The sequence below is a fragment of the Hippichthys cyanospilos genome, chromosome 18 (assembly GCF_059441005.1).
Source record: "Hippichthys cyanospilos isolate Australia breed blue-spotted pipefish chromosome 18, RoL_Hcya_1.0, whole genome shotgun sequence".
Taxonomy (NCBI): domain Eukaryota; kingdom Metazoa; phylum Chordata; class Actinopteri; order Syngnathiformes; family Syngnathidae; genus Hippichthys; species Hippichthys cyanospilos.
This window is the reverse complement of record NC_142386.1, coordinates 15,786,254-15,806,503: the sequence shown is the minus strand read 5'-3', so window position 1 is coordinate 15,806,503 and position 20,250 is coordinate 15,786,254. Positions and strand designations below refer to the sequence as shown.

The 20,250-nt window shown below is 41.5% G+C and overlaps 2 protein-coding genes across 7 annotated transcripts in view; both read right to left on the bottom strand.

The window, feature by feature from the left end:
* The window catches only part of LOC148409153 (calpain-5-like), an 85,988-nt gene extending 78,216 nt beyond the window's left edge, over window positions 1–7,772 (bottom strand). For 2 of the 6 annotated variants that reach the window (XM_088440166.1, XM_088440165.1), the window contains exons 1-2: window positions 7,626–7,769; window positions 5,758–5,875 (exon numbers count right to left, since the gene is read on the bottom strand). In XM_088440166.1, coding sequence (XP_088296292.1) covers window positions 5,758–5,784 — 27 coding nt within the window. In that variant the 5' untranslated portion in view covers window positions 5,785–5,875; window positions 7,626–7,769. Of the gene's footprint in view, window positions 1–5,757; window positions 5,876–7,625 lie in introns of those variants that run through there. The other 4 variants (XM_088440160.1, XM_088440162.1, XM_088440159.1 and 1 more) reach the window with 3 other exon arrangements.
* Window positions 7,773–8,740: 968 nt separating this feature from the next.
* Window positions 8,741–20,250, bottom strand: part of LOC148409152 (neuronal migration protein doublecortin-like) — a 42,043-nt gene continuing 30,533 nt past the window's right edge. The window contains exons 5-7 of the mRNA XM_088440177.1: window positions 17,486–17,575; window positions 10,943–11,040; window positions 8,741–10,869 (exon numbers count right to left, since the gene is read on the bottom strand). Coding sequence (XP_088296303.1) covers window positions 10,813–10,869; window positions 10,943–11,040; window positions 17,486–17,575 — 245 coding nt within the window. The 3' untranslated portion in view covers window positions 8,741–10,812. The remainder of the gene's footprint in view (window positions 10,870–10,942; window positions 11,041–17,485; window positions 17,576–20,250) is intronic.

The following is a 20,250-nucleotide window of genomic DNA, read 5'->3' as shown; positions in this document are numbered from 1 at the left end:
GGGGGCACAAAACCTCTTCGAAGAAGTTGCAATATTGCCGGCCACAAGTTGAGTATCTGGGGAGAGTCATCTCACATCTCAGTCGCACCCTCTCAGTTGGAGGAAAGGGGCAAAGCACCACTTCCTCGTACACTGGGTCAGATGATGACGTTTTTAGGCATGACGGTGTTTAGTTCAAGTTGGATAGTGGATTATGCTGTAAAAATAGCGCCTCTGAGGGAAATGATGAAGGACGGTGGAAATCAGACTCTGAGGGCGCCACTGAGGTGGACTAGTGAGTCCAGGGTTACATTTGAGACAATCACACAGGCGATGCAAACAGCGCCTGCATTGGCAATGCCGGACTATGATAAACCGTTCTTCTTGTATGTGTCGAATAGACAAAATCTGTATGCATCAGCAGTACTGATGCGAGATACATGTAGTGGATGGCTGAAACAGCCCATTGCATACTAAAGCACAGAGCTGGACAATGTGGTCCAAGGTTGGCTGCCGTGCTATCAAGGCCTGGCTGCGGTCCATTTTGCCTATGAGGAAGTGTCATCAATTACAATGGGCTATCCAGTGACAATATATACGCATCACAAAATCTCTGAGCTGATAAACCAGAATAGGTTTGTGATAACTTAGGCTCGATGTTTGCAATATATCCCACTGTTGACATACCCAGATGTCACCATTAAGAGATGTGTGGCGGTAAATCCCGCAGACGTTGTGCCTTTTGAGTTTGAGGGTGAGCCCCATGAGTGTGTCCCAGAGACACACACTGTGGGGGTGTTCTGTCTCTCAGTGGCCGAGACCGTGCTGATGAGACTGAGTGCTGAATGTGAAGGAGGGCTCACTCAACTGCTTATCCTGCGCTCTCAAAGCGGACCAGTAGGGAGTCTCACTCAGACACATATACAGTCCTCTCTAAGCTGTCACCGAACCCTACATGTTTCATATGCTCCTTCACCGAACCGTTACATTTATGTTGTCGACCGGGGGGAAGGGGGGGTGGTGCTATCGTAAAACTCGCAGTGGCCGAGACCGTGCTGACAATTATTATTGTAACAATGCTGCGCTATCGTTGGCTTAGCTCAGTAGGACCAGTAGGAAATCTCAGAGCAGGACGCTTTCAATGACTGTGCCCACTAACTGCAGACTAGACTGAGGAGTGGAAACGCAATGAGGTTGTTGTCGGCGGAAATAATGCTGCTGATGAAGCAGCAAAGGAGGCATCCAAAAGTCAGTGGGCCGTCTGAGCTCCACTGGTGTCAATTGAACAAGTTGCTACGCCAGAGGACATTGTTCTGATGTAGGAGAATGCGGGTGTGAGCGAGCATAGTTTGTGGCAACAGAGGGGCGCGTCCAAAGATGAGAAAGGTCTGTGGAGATCCCATGAGGGGATACTTGTTGTACCAGTTTCATTACTAACATTGCACATTTCGGGTGTGCGGTTTAGACCACTGTGCAAGAGGTTAATTGGTGAAGAAAGTAAGGCAGCAAGGATACTGGTCTCCATATTTACAGGAAATGGTAGATGAAGTTTTGGGGCAATGTGAAATTTGTGCACAGAATAATGTCAGGAAAGGTGTAAGTACACCCATTGGACACATGCCAGTTCCAGAAGGACCATTCAAACATCTAGTTCTAGATTTTGTGGATATTATTAAATCAGTACAGGGGAAAAGGTACATGTTGGTGATAATTGACCGATTCAGCCGTTGGGTTGAAGCAACAGCATCAAAAGATCAGAGTTCAGAAACTGTTGTAAAATTCCTGTTAAGAGAAGTAATTCCACTCTTTGGCAAACCATCACAAATAAGTTCAGACAATGGTCCATAGTTTGTGCAGAAAGTGGGAAAAAAAAATTACAACAGCAAAACAAATGCTGGGGTGTGTTTATCATCCTCAGTCCCAGGGTATGGTTGAAAGGTATGGTTGAAAGGGTGAATAGGACACTCAAAGCTAAGCTCAGCAAAATATGTGCTAGCACGATGCTGAATTGGGTGGATGCGCTACCACTCGCACTAATGAGCTACTGCATGCAAGCTAACAGAATTACGCTTCTAACACCACATGAAATGCTTACAGGTCGACCCTTGCCAGCACCACATTTGAGAGGGCCATATAAAGGGCCCCTGCTTAAGCAGCTGCAAAATGAATTGAAAGATTATTTGAAACAGTTAACAGCCATACACAGAGCTATCTATATGCAGGAGAAAAGCAGAGTCCCTAAATCCACGGAACTGAAAGCCAGCTCGGTGATAATGGGTGACCAGGTGTACATCAAGGTATACCGACGGAAGAGCCACGAGCCAAGACGAGAAGGCCCGTACACGGTGGCCCGTGCAACTGCGGTACAGGTGGGAGGAAGCACCATCACTTGAACCATTGCACAAAGGTGCGTTTGGCACATTCACAAGTAAAAAAAGAGTTGGGCAGCAAAGGAAGTGCAAATGAGGAACCCAATGCCAAAGACTCGCCTGATGGTGATGGTTAATTGCATGCTATGGGCACTGACAGATCCAACGCCAGTGTTTCACTCAAAGGGGAAGGCGGGGTCGGGCTCTAAAGAGGTCACGGGACGTGGAGTAGATATGTCTAATGCATATGCACAAGGCACAATGGTGTTGGCAGTACTGGTGCCAGCGCCAACACTGTAGCCCAAGGAAGGTCTAGGGTTGCTGAACTGCTGGCCACTAAAATTAAACTCAGAGGGAAATATAGAAGATATTCACTCAGTAGCAGTTTCGATATTCGGACGTAAAATATGTGGGGTGCAATTGAAGGAGTCAGGTGGGTCTCAGGAATGGGGATTCGATCAGTGCAGTTTAGTAATATTTAAAAAGCCAAGGCAGTGGGAAGTGAGAGTCAGATTAAAACGGCAGTGCGGGTGCCAACTAATGACTTTTTTCTGATTTTTCTTACAAACCAGAGAGAGAAGTACAACCAGATAGGCATATACATCAATTAACTATGTTTGACATGGCAGAGGAGGAAAATGATTCAATACGGGCGCCATTGAGGCCAGTGAGTTGTAGAACTGTGAGAAATACAGGGGGGTGGGGGGGGGGGGTGATCTTGCGAAACACTGTAACTAAGGTCACTCAGCAGCCTCAGTCAATTGTGCATAATATCTTGACAACCATGGAGCCAGGCAATGTATTAACAACACCTCAGCTCATGAATGCAACTATAACAACAGTTGCAAGGGGGGTGGGTGACCCAAAGACCACTGATGTTACGACGGAGTAACAACTGCTGCAAGGACAACGCCTTTGATGACTCAATTGACTACACTATATGATGACTATTGTGACAATTGTAATGATAATGATTCCAAACCGGAAGGTAGTGATGTAGATTATAACGAATATTTAACTTGTGCCAATGCTGGACCACGGGGTTTCAACTTAGGTGAAGAAAGTAAGTTGGAACGGGCCAGGGTTAATGCATGGTACAAATGGATGTGGTACACAACTAGGGAGATGACGAGTGAGGAATGCATAGTATGTTCTGAGGCTCCAACTTCATTCCCTATTGTGGTTCTGTCAGAGAGATCTCAGAAAAGAAGACTAGGACAAAAAGAGTAACTCAGACCAGCCAAGATTGACTTTACTATGCTGGGCATAGGGAAAAAGCTTGGGCAAATGAACTCGTGGGTCTTCAAACGCTAATTTCAACCACCCAGCCGTCCCCCCCCCTGGCTTTTATTGAGCAAAAGCATAGCAGATTACAAGACACAACAAAAGAGCCAGCCGGGCGCCACCGACAGCTTGGGCCAAGGTCCCGGCTCACACTTTCGTGCGTCGACAGCTCTATCTAAGGACAGGGTCAAAATGAACTAGGATTGCATAAATGGATAACAATGAAATAAGCACATAATGATAACAACCTAATATATGATTCCCTTCACAAGTTCCCGAAAAGAAGTTTCAAAATGTGCACTGATGAGCAAAGAAGGCAATGTCAAGAAGGGAAATTTTTCCCCAAAACTGTTAGTGTTAAGCTTTTCACTTTACCAATGTGCACTGTACAATGCAGACTGATCTATGGCTCAAAGAAGACGCACAATTTGATTAGTCCACTGCTGGCCCGTGCAAAAATTAATGTGTGAACAGAATTTGGATACGCAACGGCCGCAGATGATCCTCCTACTAAGTACAAAGTGAATAGGACAGCAGATTATGAATGTTTCGCTGCGAAGGCTTTACTGACAAAGCTTGGCATGGGAGTTATGTGGGGAATACCACTGTGAGGTGTCCGGTAACTTGGGTGCTGTCCTGGTTTCCGCATGCAAATATGACTTCTGTTTTTGTGACTGAACTGGTGTGGTAAGAAAACCCAGGCCCAATTGATCAATTGTGTAGTAAGATAACAATGACAGTGCCCGATAACCGGTTTTTGGCTGATCAATTGACGGCAGTGGCAGACAGCTTTTGGATGTGTGGAGGGGATATATTGTACTATGTTCTCCCTCATAGGTGAGGATGAAGGGACCAGTTCATGTGATGTATCAAGGTGTAGGGGATTTGCTTAGACTTCAAGGTGCTACTAGGGCAAGGAGAGCGTATGTGCCGGATTCACATGTTTATTTATATTTTATAGGACAACCAAAGGGAATTCCGGAGGAGTTTAAAGCCAGGAGTGGCTGGCCTGGAGTCTATATTTCTTTGGATTACTCCCAACAAAAATGTGGAGTGGATAAATTATGTATACTATGACCAGCAGCGGTTTATAAACACTGATGAAGCTCTTAGAGCACTTGGGGAACAGTTGCATGAGACAACTAGGATGGCGTGGCAGAATCGGCAGGCTTTGGATTGGGTTCTTGCCGAAAAGGGGGAAGTTTGTCACATGTTCAGGGAACAATATTGTACCTATATTCCGACTGATACTGCCAGGGGAGGATCGTTCACGGTGGTGATGTCTAGGATACATGAGTTGAGTAAAGAATTGACGGGAAACTCGTTTGATTGGTTCACCTTGAAATTGGGGGTCTGGGGAGCTAGGGCAGCGAAACTCGGGATCGTTGTACTGACAGTGTTGACTGTCATGTTTTTTACTTTTGTAGTATTGTGCCCATTTTAAAGAAGCTACTCACAAATACTTTTGTAAGGCAGATGACTGTGCTGGCGGCCACAAAGTTGGGAGAGGCTTAGCTGGCGCTGTTGGGGAATGAACTCCCCGACTTATTCCCTAATCCTGAGGACTTTGAGGACAGTGACGGTGACTCAGACGATTCAAGTGACCATGAGGTATGAGGGGTTTCTAAGTGGAGAGGTAATTGGGCTTTGAGTGGCTAAATACTACTACAGGATGGGGGTTTGATTCGTGTGATACAAATTTTTTCGGTATAACTACAGTACTGTTTTAGGTTGTGCACAAGAGGAGGCTGAGTGACATCAGTTGACTGCGGTAGAGAAGTTTTTCTTCTAGTGAACCAGTGAACCAGATGAGAATGTTGAGGAGTTGTTCTTGGACGACGGACGTCCTGGAGAGCTGACTGGTCAAGGTCACCACCATGAGCACATATTTGTTAATATAGCTAACAAGGCTAAATCCCGCTGTGTGGCGACATCTTATCAGGATAATGTTGTTGTGTAACTAAAAACAATATAAAGTTGTGTTTCAAAATAAAGAACGGCTTGTTCCACGAAACCACTGCGAGTGTAAGTTTTCTAGGTCACGCTCCGAAATTCTCAACCATAGTCATAAAGGTAGAGATTGTACATTACCTAATCTTAAATGAAACAAAAAAAGAAACATCACCTCCACTTGTGCCGGGTTTATCAACATGACACAGGAATTTGATGTCCTTGCCACATGAACAGCAATAAGCTGGTTTAGAAGACAGCTGGGGTCCACAAAAAGGACAATTCATTATGATCTGCAACCACAAAAAAAAAGTCTATTACGTTGCTTTGCACTTCAATTGCATGAACATTTTTAAATAATACAATAACACATAGAAAGACTAATCATTCATAAAACAAGCAATATCCCAACATGGATTACAAGTGTGTCCTAATCACAGCATTCCCCGCTGACAAGGGCTAAACAAGCCTCAGGCAGTTAAACATGCAAGAATATAGTAGATAGTGGATATAAATAGCGTTAGTGTGTGTGTATTAACTTAGTTCGTATTCCTTATTACGTAGCGACAGTAAACACTTCGTTTCTCTCCTCTTCTTATTATTCGTATTCTACTTTGCTCACGTAAAAAGAAAAAGAAAAGAACAAGAACATAAAAACAGTGAAGGTACTATGGCCACACATAGTAACTATTTCTGATATATTTAATGGTGTTTCAGTAAATTTCTTATAATTCTTCAGATGAATGCTGGCATTATGAAGATGAGTGGGTGTCCCCTTAAAGCAGTGAGAGAGAAGTAATTTCCACCTGAGATTCAGCCTCACAGGTCACCAAATCAGGTTTAGGCAGCTGCTGTAAAAAAATAAAACTAAAAAAAAAATCAAAGCATAAAGATTTAAAAGAAGATTTGGAAGATTGTACTCTTGTGTTGTTGTCCTGATGGCAGGAAAGTTATAAACATCCCAGGAACAGACATAACTTTCACAAAACACAAGTACAAGGATGCAATTGGAAAGTTGTACTTTTGGAAAGTTGTACGTTTACAGAGCCATCATCCCGTTTCACTGTCAAACAGGTGGTTTGCCACATCAAACAATAGCTACATTGCTGGCCTATTCTAAATAAAGAGAGATAAACACTTCATGATTTCTGCATTTTTTACAACATTTTTTTTTTTTTTAATTTGAGCATTATATCAACAGAATAGACAAAAACACAACACAAACACACAGTTGATACTCAAAAAGAATAGGCTGAAGTTCAAAGAATTTATAACTATCCAACCCCTCATTCTCCAAATAAATGACAAAGCCGTTTTAGATATCAAGTTCATCAGCAATGACATGGATTACTAACACAAGAATTGTTTACATCACTCATGTTACATTTACATCTTATTCTATATATGGAAGAAACAAATGTAAATATTCTTACATTAGTGTGAAATAAAAACTAAAAAGTGACGAACAATCGAAACTGGAACTAAAAAGTTATGAAAAATCACCAAATGGTGACTATTTTTTTTCCTTCTCTGCATATACACGCAGGATGTGATTTTATCAAGCTTTTTAAAGTGTGCCAAATTTTTAGCACCTTTGATTTCTTCATCAAGGCAGTTTCAAAGATTACACCACATCTTGTCACATACATACTCTTGTACATACAAGTACAAGACACCCGGTGCGTGTTTCCGTTTTGCAGCACGTTACCGTTTTGGTAAAAGTGTTTCCATTTTTCTGGATAGTGTTTTGCCATTTGCAGTGCGTTTGCCCCAGTCGGCCACCGTACACTGTCATGTCTAAATCACTTATTGCTCAAGATTTAAAAATAATAAACTTGCTGAAAACGAACAAAAATTGTGATATGTTTGGCAACATACTCGTAATGCAATAAAATACTCACCTACCAAAAAATAAAAGTTTCAATGTCGCAATCAAGTGGCCGAGACCGTGCAAAATATTGTGCTGACAATGTTGCGCTATCGTTAGCTTAGCACAGTAACTACGGTTCAACAGCTGTTAAGTGAAGCAAACGCTGCACATACCAGTTGTCCGAAGTTCTCGCTTCCGCCTTTCTACAAGCCAGGTGAGTGCTCTTGCTTGGCTCTGTTTTGTATCGAAAGCTCGGCTGGCCGTGTTGGATCGCTTCCGGTGACCGCAAAGCGGCCGCCATGATTCATTCGTGTCCCCTGCGTGAGCCGTTGAATGTTCCCGAAGTTGATTGGCTGCCGCGACGCGTAACGTGGAAAAGGTAAAAAAAAATAATAATTTCACTCGAAAGGCAAAATTTCGCTTCTCGTGACCGCGCGCGTCCATTCGTGTCGCTCCATTCGCGTCCATCGCGTCGTCCGACGTGCATTCGCGCCCAGTCACGCGAACTCCATTGACTACAATACAAAACCCTCCGCTTTTACGCCTCGTTCGGTGTACGCATACCATTAAACTAAATAATCTCCAAAACATTATTTCGGGTGCAGCCCACGCGGCCCGGTACCAGTTGATCCACGGACCGGGGGTTGGGGACCACTGCTTTACAGGATGACAAGTACAATTATTACTGACAACGAGTGTTTAATTATGTTCAATTGAGTTGTTCTACATAAACAAAACTAATGCTAAGGTCATCCATCCGTCCAGTTTCTTAGCCACTAACCCCAACCCTCAAAAGGGCTTGCTGGTGCGCATCCCAGCTGTCTTTGGGCAGTAGACAGGATATATTCTGGTTGCCAGCCAATCACAGGGTACGCAGAGGAGAATGACCCTCTGCATTTAAACACCTAAGGGCAATTCATAGAGTCCAGTATACGTACCATGTTGCATTGGGGAATGTGGAAAGAAACTAGAGTACCTGGAGAGTGCCCCACAGGCACATGGAAAACATACAAACTCCACATAGGAAGGCCCAAACTGGAATCAATCCTATGCACCTGGTGAGAGAGATGTACGAACCAGTCTGTCATTGTGCCACCCATGTAGTAGTAGTAGTAGTAGTAGTAGTACAATTTACCCCCCCTCCAGGGTACTTTCGGAGGGCCACACACTGCTGGTGACCCCCTTTTGGCCGGCACGAACTTTATGTGGGCATTATTGTTTGCATATTTTGACGAGGACAGTGATTGCTCCCCCAATCACTTCATATAAAACCATTAAAAGACAGAGGTACTTGTACAAGAGTTTTATTTGCAAAATGACACCAATTACTACATTCAATGAAGCACTGAAACAAGTAATCATTTGACATTGCAAAACACCACAGGAAAATCAAACGTTCCAATGAAACAGTCATTTATTCCATGAGAAAAGGCATAAGAAGAGTATAAAAACAGCACAAGTGGGTGGGTATTTACACCATGATAAAGTGTCTAAGTCTACAAAACAAGCAGTTAGGCTTCATTTAAGATTTCAAAAAGTGATTTTTAAAAAAGCAAGCAAGATCTCATTTCTTGTTTTCATCAAAAACAAGGCACCAATTATTTAGTGAATAGATTACCACACAGGGAGCTAGTGGTCAATTTATACTAGACTGATACTTGTTTTACACATGTAGAGCTAGCAGTTGAAAGGCAGAAAAACACATCTAACTATATGGAAATAGCTATAGCAGGTATCCAGAATTTAAAAACAGACAAAAAAAAAACATGCAAAATAGTGAGACTTGTACAGCAGTGCCCTCTGTTGGATTATGATTCCAATGGCAGCATTCGCGTTTTGTAGTGGATGGCTAACAGCTTTTATTAGATATCCTACCTGTGGGCTGAATGTTTACGCTCTGTACTCACTAGTAGAACAATCAAGCACTCTTGTGCACAAAGGTGCAATAGTAAAACTAACTAATGACCATGTGACCAGTATCTGCTTTCCGTAGGATATCAAAGACTGCTTTCCATATGGTTGAGATTGATGAGACGCACAACCTTTATGACGTCAGACATTATCAGCGTTTCAAAAATCCAAATGCATAGATGTGGAATTGAAAATACGGATTCTACACATGCAGCACTTTTGCTTCCTTTGGCAGGATAATTTGTGTTTCTGCAATGTAATGGTGCCATGCAGACATTCAAAGTGCCTATAGTTGGTTGTGCTTCAGTGTCATCCAATTGAATCAAAAAGTCTCGGGCTTGATTGCCTGCAACACCCGAGAAAATTCTTTAAAAAAAAAAACGTCATTATTATATATTTGTTTAAACAATTAGATGCTCAAGGAGCTTAAAAAAATACAAGAGCTCAGAGCTCACAAGTTTAAATGTAGTGAAAAATCCAAGACAGGTACATTCATATAAATTAATAAACGTTATATTAAAGGAAAAGCAACATGTAGTCGGTTGATCCTTGAGAGAAACATGCTAACATCACTGGGACTTCCTCCAGAAATTTTTCTAAAAGTTGTTTGTTTTTTGTTTTTTAACCTGCAACACTGACTTTGACCTTTACCTAAGTGTCTATGACATACTAAAATTTTACTAAAAACACTGCCTTTTACTGACTGGCCTAATTAACAAGTTGAACTTTGGTCAATCTTATGCAGAATGAGGTCCTTTATGAAACAGCTTTTTTGTTGCACATAAAGCTTTAAAATAATTCACCGGTTTCATGCAATGCAGTATGTACAAGACAGAGGGTATATGATCTAAGCGGGTATAGCCCACGACTGTATGAATGAAGAAAGTTTCAAGAAAAAAATAAAATAAACAATTACCTGAGGAACATGTGGAATGTTTTTGATATTGCAATTACTGTAACGATAGCTCTCTTTTCAGGACATCTTTCCACACATTATGCCCTCAAGAATTCTTTTACTTTTGACAAGCAGTAGAAGCTGAGAAATGTTAAAATGATGTTATGGAAGCACAGCAATGGTGACTGGGTAAACCAGAGAAGGTGAGGAGAACTATGCACAGTTTTGAAACGCTCAACCTCCCTTATAGAAAAATATAAATAAAAACACCCATTTTGTCACTGAACTTCGTTATGTGTAAAACGTGTCCACAAACCCAAAGTGAAGATTCGGAATGCTAACATCTGCTTTACCGTGAAAAGTGTAAATACATTAGTGCCATGATAAATGAATATTTTGCTCTTGAAAACTGATTTTGGGGTGGATGAGTGGTTATTTTTTATGTGTTCAAACAGCATATGGAATTCGAGTTGACCCCTCGGTGGATGTTGCAACACCATAGATGGCACTTGATTAACTGGAATGCCACAGGTTGGCAAAAAAGGTTTCAGAGTCTACATGGACTCCCCAATGGAATCATCGTCATCCAGAGATAAGGGCAGGTAGAGCTCCTGCAAATCACATTGAACATGATCTACTAATGTTTAAGAACAACCAAAAAAGTAAACTAGTGTGTGGCGGTACCTTTTCCTTGTTGCTCGGTGCAGGGCTAGTTGGGGTGGAGGTGGGGGAGTGCTTGGAGATTGGAGTGGAAATCTGGCTGCTGGAGCCTGTCTCGTTAGCTAAAAGGAAAAAAATATACACACACACACACGGTGGCGTTGATAATGTTACAATTACAAAATATTGAAGCTTCTTATAGTACTTTGCCATCATCCTGTAGCATCTTGTGCCAAAGAACTAGGTTCAAATGAGTCAAGGAACTTCATGAAGTGTTGATGCCATTTGTGGCATTGCTGGGAAATTGTCAAACTGAGAATTTTGTTCTGCACTTTCATTCGACAGTTACACTGAGTTTATTTTGTTAAGATTAGTCAATAATGCTAGCCTATGCTAAACTGAAAATTCTCATCCATGGCAGTGAAAGAGTTAAGATTTTTGTGAATAAATCTCAAACAATGTAGCAAAAATGTAATGAACATGTTAACATGTAAGAAACAGCAAATCTATTTTACTATTGGGTTTTTTAAAAAATTGGCTGCTCACATTGTTCTTTTAAAGAGTGACGGCAGAACAAAAAGCAACCATTGCACAAGTAATGGTCAAAAACAAGAAACAACCTCCATTATTGCTAAGAGATTAGAGCTGTCTATGGAAAATCTGACTGATGAGGACCAAACAGGCTTTAGTATAAAGGGCAGGCAAATACAAGATAATATAAGACGGCGCATGCATGTGCTACCAAGAAGAGAGTGCAATTCTGGTCAGTATAGATGCTGAAAAAGCATGACACTGAAAACAGGACATTCCTTTACATGTTGGCCTAACTGGGCAATTTCATTTGGAAAGAAGAACAAGGCAGGAGCGTGGGCTCTCTCTGAACATCTTTACATTGTTGAATGAGCCATTAGCACAAATGATGAGACAAGAAGAAAAGATAAAAGGGGTGACTATAGGACAGAAATAACAAGATAGGTATGTTCACAGATGATGTTCTTAGTTATCTCACTCAACCCGACATATGCTTCCCTAAGATTGATGAATCTCTCGGAAATTTATGGTACATACTCAGGATACAAAATCAATTTCACCAAAACTCAGGTATAGTCAATAAACTATGTGCCATGACGGGAAGTACAGGATGCATATAAAATCAAGTGGAATGGTAAATAGATTGATTACTTGGGAGGGAAGAGAGTAGTAATGACTCAAAGATAAATCAAGAAATAAGGAGAGACTTAGAAAGGTGGCCAAGTATAATTTTTGATATGAGTCCAAGAATAGAGTTGATCAAAACAAATGTCTTGCCAAAGCTTTTATATTTGTTGCAATCCCTACCTGTGTTGGTTCCCAAAATAAAATTCACAGAATGGGACAAATGGAAGTTATGGTAAAAATGGTAAATGGACTTTCACTTATATAGCGCTTTTCTACCTTAGGTACTCAAAGCGCTTTACACTAACTAGTCATTTACCTACTGATGACGCAGCATCAGGAGCAACTGGGGGTTCAGTGTCTTGCTCAAGGACACTTAGACATGGTTTTGATGGTCGGGGGATCGAACCCACGGCCTTTCGGCTGGGAGACAACCACTCTACCACTAAGCCATGCCGCCCCTAAGTTGAGGTTTATATGGGAGTGGGGGCTAAGAGACAGGTCTGAAACTGTACAGCTTCCTAGGGACAGAAGAGGGCTACAGAAGAGAGTCTGGCAGGCTTCTGTGCAAGCGCAGGTGGATGTCAGTGGCCCTAATGCTTAATGGACAGCTGCAATAGTCAATCGAGCCATAAGTTCGCCATCTAGAGGCCTCACGTTGAATGTGACGTGACTGGATTCAACATACTGGTCCACCATGTTTAATGCTGGAAGTAGTTAAAGTTATTGATAAAAAAATAAAAGAAGAAACATGTCGCTCAAGCATAAGCTAACGGCAAATATGACGCATAGCGTACATGGAAGTCAAACTCGCGGACATTTAGCAGAAAATTCTAATCTGCTTTTTTTTTTTAACCCACAATGGCTGAAGAAGAACAAAACGGAAATTGGACCGGCGCCACTTTCAACATTGGCGCCCATGTCAATACAAAAGGATTTATTGGAAATGAAACGCAGAAACTCAATTAGGAAGTCATTGAAATCTTTCTGAGGAAAGAAAGAATAATGGATTTTGTATTGAAAGTAGGAGACACGCATTTTGGTGAGTCGAGCACTTGATTATATTTTTTTAATATGTTTGTCATTTTATCAGTTTTATTCAATTCGTGGTAAAGAGATAAAATGATGTTTTTTATATTAAAGTGCAATTTATAATTTAGCGTACAATCTTATTAAAGCTTGCCTGCTTTTGGTGTCACGTTCTGTCTGGGTTTTTCTTTTTGTGGCTTTATTTTGTGGAGTTCAACTTATATTGCTTTTGGGTTCATGTTTTTCTTCCCTGGCATCTGTCGTTCGTGTCATTTGTGTCACCTGTCATGAGTGTGTTCCAGCTCTAATATACGTAGCACTAATGTTTTGTGTTTTGCACAGCTTCTGCAAGTAATAAATCGTTTTATTGAGCCCATCTCATACAGCATACCTCTATTTTGAATCCACCTTCCCAGATCCGTCGCAAACATGCTGCACCGACATGACACTTGGTGGACTTCATAAAACTTTATGGACAAATAATTTGAAATTATTAATTATTTTAAGTTCTGGCAGTATCACATATAATGATAAGTTTAGATTGCTAATGCTGGTTTATTTATGTTTAAATGCTCCGGAAATAGCCTGTGTAGCCCAGTAATGCGTATGTGTGCTTCTGAAGGGGCCGAATCACTGAAGGCCTGAGTGTGAAACGCAGGGACCACAGATGAATTCTTCTAATTCCAAAGCATTGTCATCTTGACAGTGACATTTGTTTTATAACCAAACCTAACAGCACGGTAATAACAGGTTGCAAAAATGCACAGAAATGTCCTTTGAGGCACAAAAAGCTTAGAAAGAATAGTTTCCAGCGATTTATCTCAACTTGGTTTAATAGATGCTTGTCGAGAGACATTCTGTACGACTTCGGCAGAAGGAAAAAGTAAAGTAAGCATTTGTGGTCACGCGTCACCGGCGCAACCTCGCTACAAGCAAGGGTTCAACAAGGGTTCAGATATATACAGTGATCCCTCACCCCTCCTCGCTTCGCCTATCGCACCCTCAGTGCATCAAGGATTTTTTGGGGGAGAAATAAAAATTATATTGCGGAGCGACATGTCAGATAGGCATGTTATCTATAAATGCTCTTGTCACTGGCACTCCTTGGGAGTCGAACTACTACTGCAGTAAACATATTTACTTTAATCTTGCACTCTCTTTATCGTGTCTTCCATGTCTAGTCACATGCCTATACGTTTAGCACTTCCTCGGACGTCAGACTAGAGCGAGTAACAAGAAGCTTACCGAACATGATTAAAACGCAGTTTACACTTTAAATTCCAATTTATTACAAAAGGCAAGAGGATCCAAAAGCTTGCTTTCGTCTCTCCTGTACCGCCTGTGTGCGCTCAACTCAGCACACACGCACACGTTACGAACGTGCTAGTAAGCACATTGATTGTCAGCTTGGTCTCTGGGAGCTGATCACGTGACTCGTAGGCGTGCCGAAAGCAAACGCACACACCCTTCTGTGTGCCTACATAGACAGCAACGGAGAAATGCACAGCTTTGGGAATCTGACTTTTACCTGGATTTCTTTTGTAATAAATTTAAATTTCAAGTGTTTTATTATGATATAAGAGGCTTCACTTTAATTCAATGTCCGGGCAGCTGCTTGCGAGAGTTCAAAAGATAGAAAGTGGTAGTTGCTGTTCAGTTAGTGTATAAGGTTTAATCATTTCATATTTAAGTAAATATCGCGGTTTTCATTTATCGAGGGGGGTTTCCGGTCCCAATTAACCCCGAAAAACGAGGGATCACTGCACTGTAATAGTTTTAAATTAATACAAAAGTAATGAAACCAAATTCATTTGCAAAGTTTTATTAGTTTAAGATCTTTTTGACTAATGCTGACCGGTTCAGTATTTGTAATGCATTTTCCAAATTAATATTATTTTAATAAGATTTCATATTGTGAGGGCTATCTTCATAGGAAAATGCGTGCTTGCTTTCTGGCATTCTTGCTGGCGGAACAAATAGTGAGGTACAGCATGGAGGAAGACTTTTTAATGAAACCAAATACCATGTACCAACTACTATGGCCTGGTACTCCTAAGTGTAACCCACAAATTTCCTGAGTGTGTGCAAAGTGCGCAAAAAAACCCCAAAAACATTCTGCACTTCCATCTATCCATCCATTATCTATAGCCACTTATCCTCACAAGGGTTGTGGGCTTGTGGCTTGTGGTGCCTATCCCATGGTACTTTATTAGGGAATTTAACACAGGACACAAGCAGGATGAATACATTGTTAAGGTGCTTTTGACAGCAACTAAAAAAGTGATCATAAGATTGTGGTATAAAATGGAATCACCAACCGTGGAGCAGTGGGTGAGCGCTGGAAGAACTACAAAGTATTTGTAATGAAGAGACACACAGACCAAAAGTGCAAGAGGCACTGTTTAAAGACAAATCGAAGAAATGGACAGAATACAAGGAAAAAAATACTGACACTAACATTGGACAATGAAGATTTTATGTAGAAATTTACTCTGTTTGGAAATTATTGCTGCACCCAGACGCTGTAATTGTTATTTTATACTGTTTGTTATAAGTGTTTTTTAATATTAATATTAAGTTAAAAAAAAATAAACAATCCAAGCACCATGGATGATAGATGATTTTTGTCCAATGCCACAACGTCACCCTATGATTTCCATTCCTCAGAAATTTTAATAAGTCATTTGTTTCTTATTGTGTCACATTGTTGTACTACATCCATTGGCGCATTAGTATTTACATGCCAGAATTTTTAAAGTGGATTAAAGCAGCTTTTCGTCTACACGAGACAAAAAGACTTGAGCAGACTGCCGGCCAGGTGGCCAGTGAGTGTTTTAAACACAACTTGGACAAATGTTCATTGTTAAGCAGGCTTCATTGAAACCACTCTTGAACTAAGTATATCTGTCATAGTCCATCACTCAGCCACCTAATTTCTCTGTCTCACCACACCTGCTCAACCCTCCAGCCAATCAGCCCCCAACACCAACAGCTGCTACTCATCACCTGCTCAAGCTAGTGCTTCCCTCCAGCTAGATCAGGGGTAGGGAACTCCGGTTCCTCAAGAACCATATCCAGCCTGTTTTTGATGTGTCTCACATTCAACACACCTGATTGAAATTATCAGGATCATTATCAGGCTTTTACAGGGCTTGCTGATGAGTTGATTATTTGAAACAGATGTGAAAGGTGAGGGAGACATTGAAAATAAGCAGGGTATGGCTCTTGAGGAACTGGTGTCCTACCCCTGCGCTAGATTGTCTCTGTAACCCAGCTAATTTCTTCGATGCCTTGCTATTATCTAGCCTAAATTGATTTCTCCGATATCATTTTTACACGACTACACCGTCGAGTTGAACTATCGCGAGATCGACCGCGAGACGTCGTGCGCACGTCTTTTTAAACATGGCCCTGCCCAGCATTCCCTCGTGAGTTGGGTGCGGGACGGACCATAGCAGACACAGGTACGCACTTAGCCGATTTGAATCTGCGATGATCGTTTTCAACCACGACAGTAACTGTTGTGCTGCCACCATTGCAGATGTTCCGCCCTTCTCACGAGCAATTGTGCACGCCATGAGTTGTTGTAAACAAGTGACTGGTGAGTCAGCATGCTGTTTGTCACTATCGTGCTAATGCCAATGTGCTAAGGCTATCGTGTCTGTCCTATGTATCCGATGCTTGAATGTGTAACATGGAGTACTCCTGTGCAGTGACAAACTGTGTGACCACTGCTATCGAAAACCCTAGGATTTTATTTAATGTTCATGACGATCATAAAGATGATAAGGAATTATCAAAGTGATATTATAAAATGCTATTTTACATGGTGAATTATGTGTAATGTTAGATTATCATATTACGTATTGCCGGTCCTGTTTTATAAAGGCCAGGTTCTCGTTGATGGCGAGCTAAACCCACGAGCGAATGGACCAGAGTGCGTTCACCTGCCGTGTGACTCACTGAATTGTGTGAGCCAACCAACTACCGCCCTGTGCACATTGTATATATTGTATATATTCCGTTGTATTATTTTGTTGTCTTCACTATACATAATAACACATTTCTGAACCATATGCATTTCGTTTTCATCATCGAGCACCTCACTTTCCTCCCTACTGGCACAGCCAGTAAACCTAAATACTACATTTACTGCAGACAAACATCCATCTCATATGTCACAGAAATAATCAAAGTAGGGTTGAACAGCTAATGTGTGCAGCCATCCGCAAGGCATCTGTAATCAATACCAATCAATAAACCAATGAGGTCAGTTGGGCAAGACTGAAGGATTGTACCTCCACCCCCACTACTATTGTTTTCTCCTCAGCCATCATTGTACCCATTCCAACTGCATTCCAACTTAAAAAGAAAAGAGCTTACTTGATTCAGCAGGGGACTTGCAACGTTTGACAGATCCAGGACTCTTGATCATACTACGATGTGCCTTCTGATTCTTCATCACTCTGCACTCTGTAGTAAAAAAATTGTTTCAGAATGGTTAGCAGACAGCCAGGCAGAATAAGTCTGAATTTACATTAGCAATTGATATGGCAATCTTGCATCAAAACTTCAAACTCTTGAGATTCTTGTGATTGTTTTTGAGCCAAGAAAACGCTACAAAATACAATGGAACCCCTAGATACAAATGCTTCTGTACATGAAATACTCACTTTACGAGTAAAAGCTCGGTCAAATTTTCGCTTCTTAATACGAGAAAAAATTCAATATGAGCGATGACTCGCATGCTCCAAGACAAAACTTGAAATTCTCACATGCGTTTAACGTGCCATAACACTGCACTAGTACCCTGCTCTCTCATTGCCCAGAATCCCACACATTCATCGTACTGCTCTCCAAATGGCTGTGCTGTACAGTACAGCTCGCTAGTGTATAACTTTTTTGTCATCGTTCAGTAAGGCCAGCCTCATTATTCACAATCTTGTGAGTGCATGATCTGACAACGCAAGCGCAGGGACATTGTAGCAAGTTGGCCTACTTCTAAGATTTCAAGGCTTCACCTGGGTGCTTCATACGAAATGGGGAAGCTCCTAGCACTGACGCTGCTCAACGCTTCCCATAAAGCACTAAAAAAGAGCTTTCCACCAATTTGGATGCAAACGCTTGTCGAATGAGGCCCTTTTTTGTGGAGCACAGTTCCTCTTGGTGGGGTTCAAATAGCATGAAAGAGGAACCAGTGCTCACTCACAATTGATTATTTTACTTATCTTTTACAGTAGCATGCTTTTACAAGAAGTAAGCATGACAAAATTATGTTTTGACATTGTGGCAAGCGGTGTGTGTGTGTGTGTGTGTGTGTGGGGGGGGGGGGGGGGGGGGGGGGGGGGGGGCACCTCTACATTCTTCTGTATACTGTATGATAGTCCACTCCCAGTTGTTTGCAAGGGCCAAACGTGTCTTTAACCCAAGGGCGTCACTAGAACTAATACTGTACTGGGGCACAAAAAATTCAAAGTGCGCAAAAAAAAAAAAAACATTCAGCACTTTCATCTATCCATCCATTATCTATAGCCACTTATCCTCACAAGAATCATTCGTTCGTGGCTTGTTGGTGCCTATCCCAACTGTTGACGGGCAGTAGGAGGGGGATGCCCTGGACTGGTTGCCAGCCAATTGCAGGGCACAGAGACAAAACAACCATTCACGCACCCAATTACACCTAAGGACAATTTAGAGTGTCCAATACACCTTTCATGCATGTTTTGTGCCAGGAGCGACCCCACACTAGCTCGAGGAGAACATGCAAACTCCAGACAGGGAGTCCTGAGCCGGCTGGTTTTGAACTCTGAGACTCTGAGGATGACGTGCTAACCACAATGCGACAAAACCTGACATTTCCAGCCATGTTTCTGGTGAAAATTACAGAAATTTTACAATATTTTCTGGCAACACAACCATATATACTTTCACTGTAACTATTGTGACAAAACAGGATCATTTTAGTCAAAGACAAACAAACTTGATTCTCCCCCCAAAACTGTACAGCAAATTAACATGATTTTCTTGATAAGGAATAACATTAGCTAAATTAACATTAACTCAAGCCTTATGTTGCCTAGTCAGATAGAACTTCACCAGCCTCTTTCAAGCCCTGCTTTTTTATCCCTGCCAGGGGCAAAAATCTTTCTGATTTCCATCTATAAGTTACAGTTTGAACCCATTTAAAACCAAAATAATATTTAAAAAATGTCTTAGGCTCAACTTACTTCATCTGCCTGTTTCCCTTTATCTCTTTCTCACTCGCTCTCCCTCTTGCTCGATAACTCACTAACAATGTTTAGTTTTTGTTTTGTTTTTTCAGTGATTAATTATTACTGGTCCACAAATCGTGTCCAAACAAAGCCACCTTCTCTCGTCCATGTCCGTGTGAAGCGAACTTGTTCACTATTTCCGGGTATACGTAACAATCAACCTAATTGGAGAGCAAACAATCAATGCTTTGCTAGCTTTGATTGGCTGGCACTTTAACGCGTGTATCAAGCAGAGCACGCAGAAAGCACATTTCAATGTCGAGCAGGGAGAGGAGTGCTATCGCGAGCAGTGAGAGATTTTGAGCGAGCAAAATCTCATTCTGTTTCATTCATTGCTCGTTAGTGGCACAAATAATTCCATACTCAGCGATTTCACCTGCGACTGAGAGGGGGCTCTTTTTCATGCGCTCTCTTTCTCTCTCCCTGACAAGGAAGTACTGATGATAAAGCTGACGTCTTGCATGTAAAAAATTGCCATATGTGCGTTGCTCACGTGGATCGTCGTGACATCAACACAGGAGTAATAAGTATCATAGAAAGTATAATGTATGTTCTAAAATGATTTTATTTTTTTATTGATGACATTTTTACTGGGGCACAGTAGATCTATACTGGGGCACATGCCCCAGTAAAATGTCTGGTGACGCCAGTACTTTAACCTAACCAAATTCACACAACAGCATACTGAAGGAAATACATATTTTTCAAATTCAATATTTAAATAAAATAATGTGTACATGGAATTGTATTATTCTAATAAAGATTGAGACAACGTAATGTCATATAAAGCAGATATAGTCTTGGCCCAGGAGAAATAAAGACAAGTCAGCACCTCCAAAAGGAACACATGGCATCCCCAGACACAACGTTCCACCA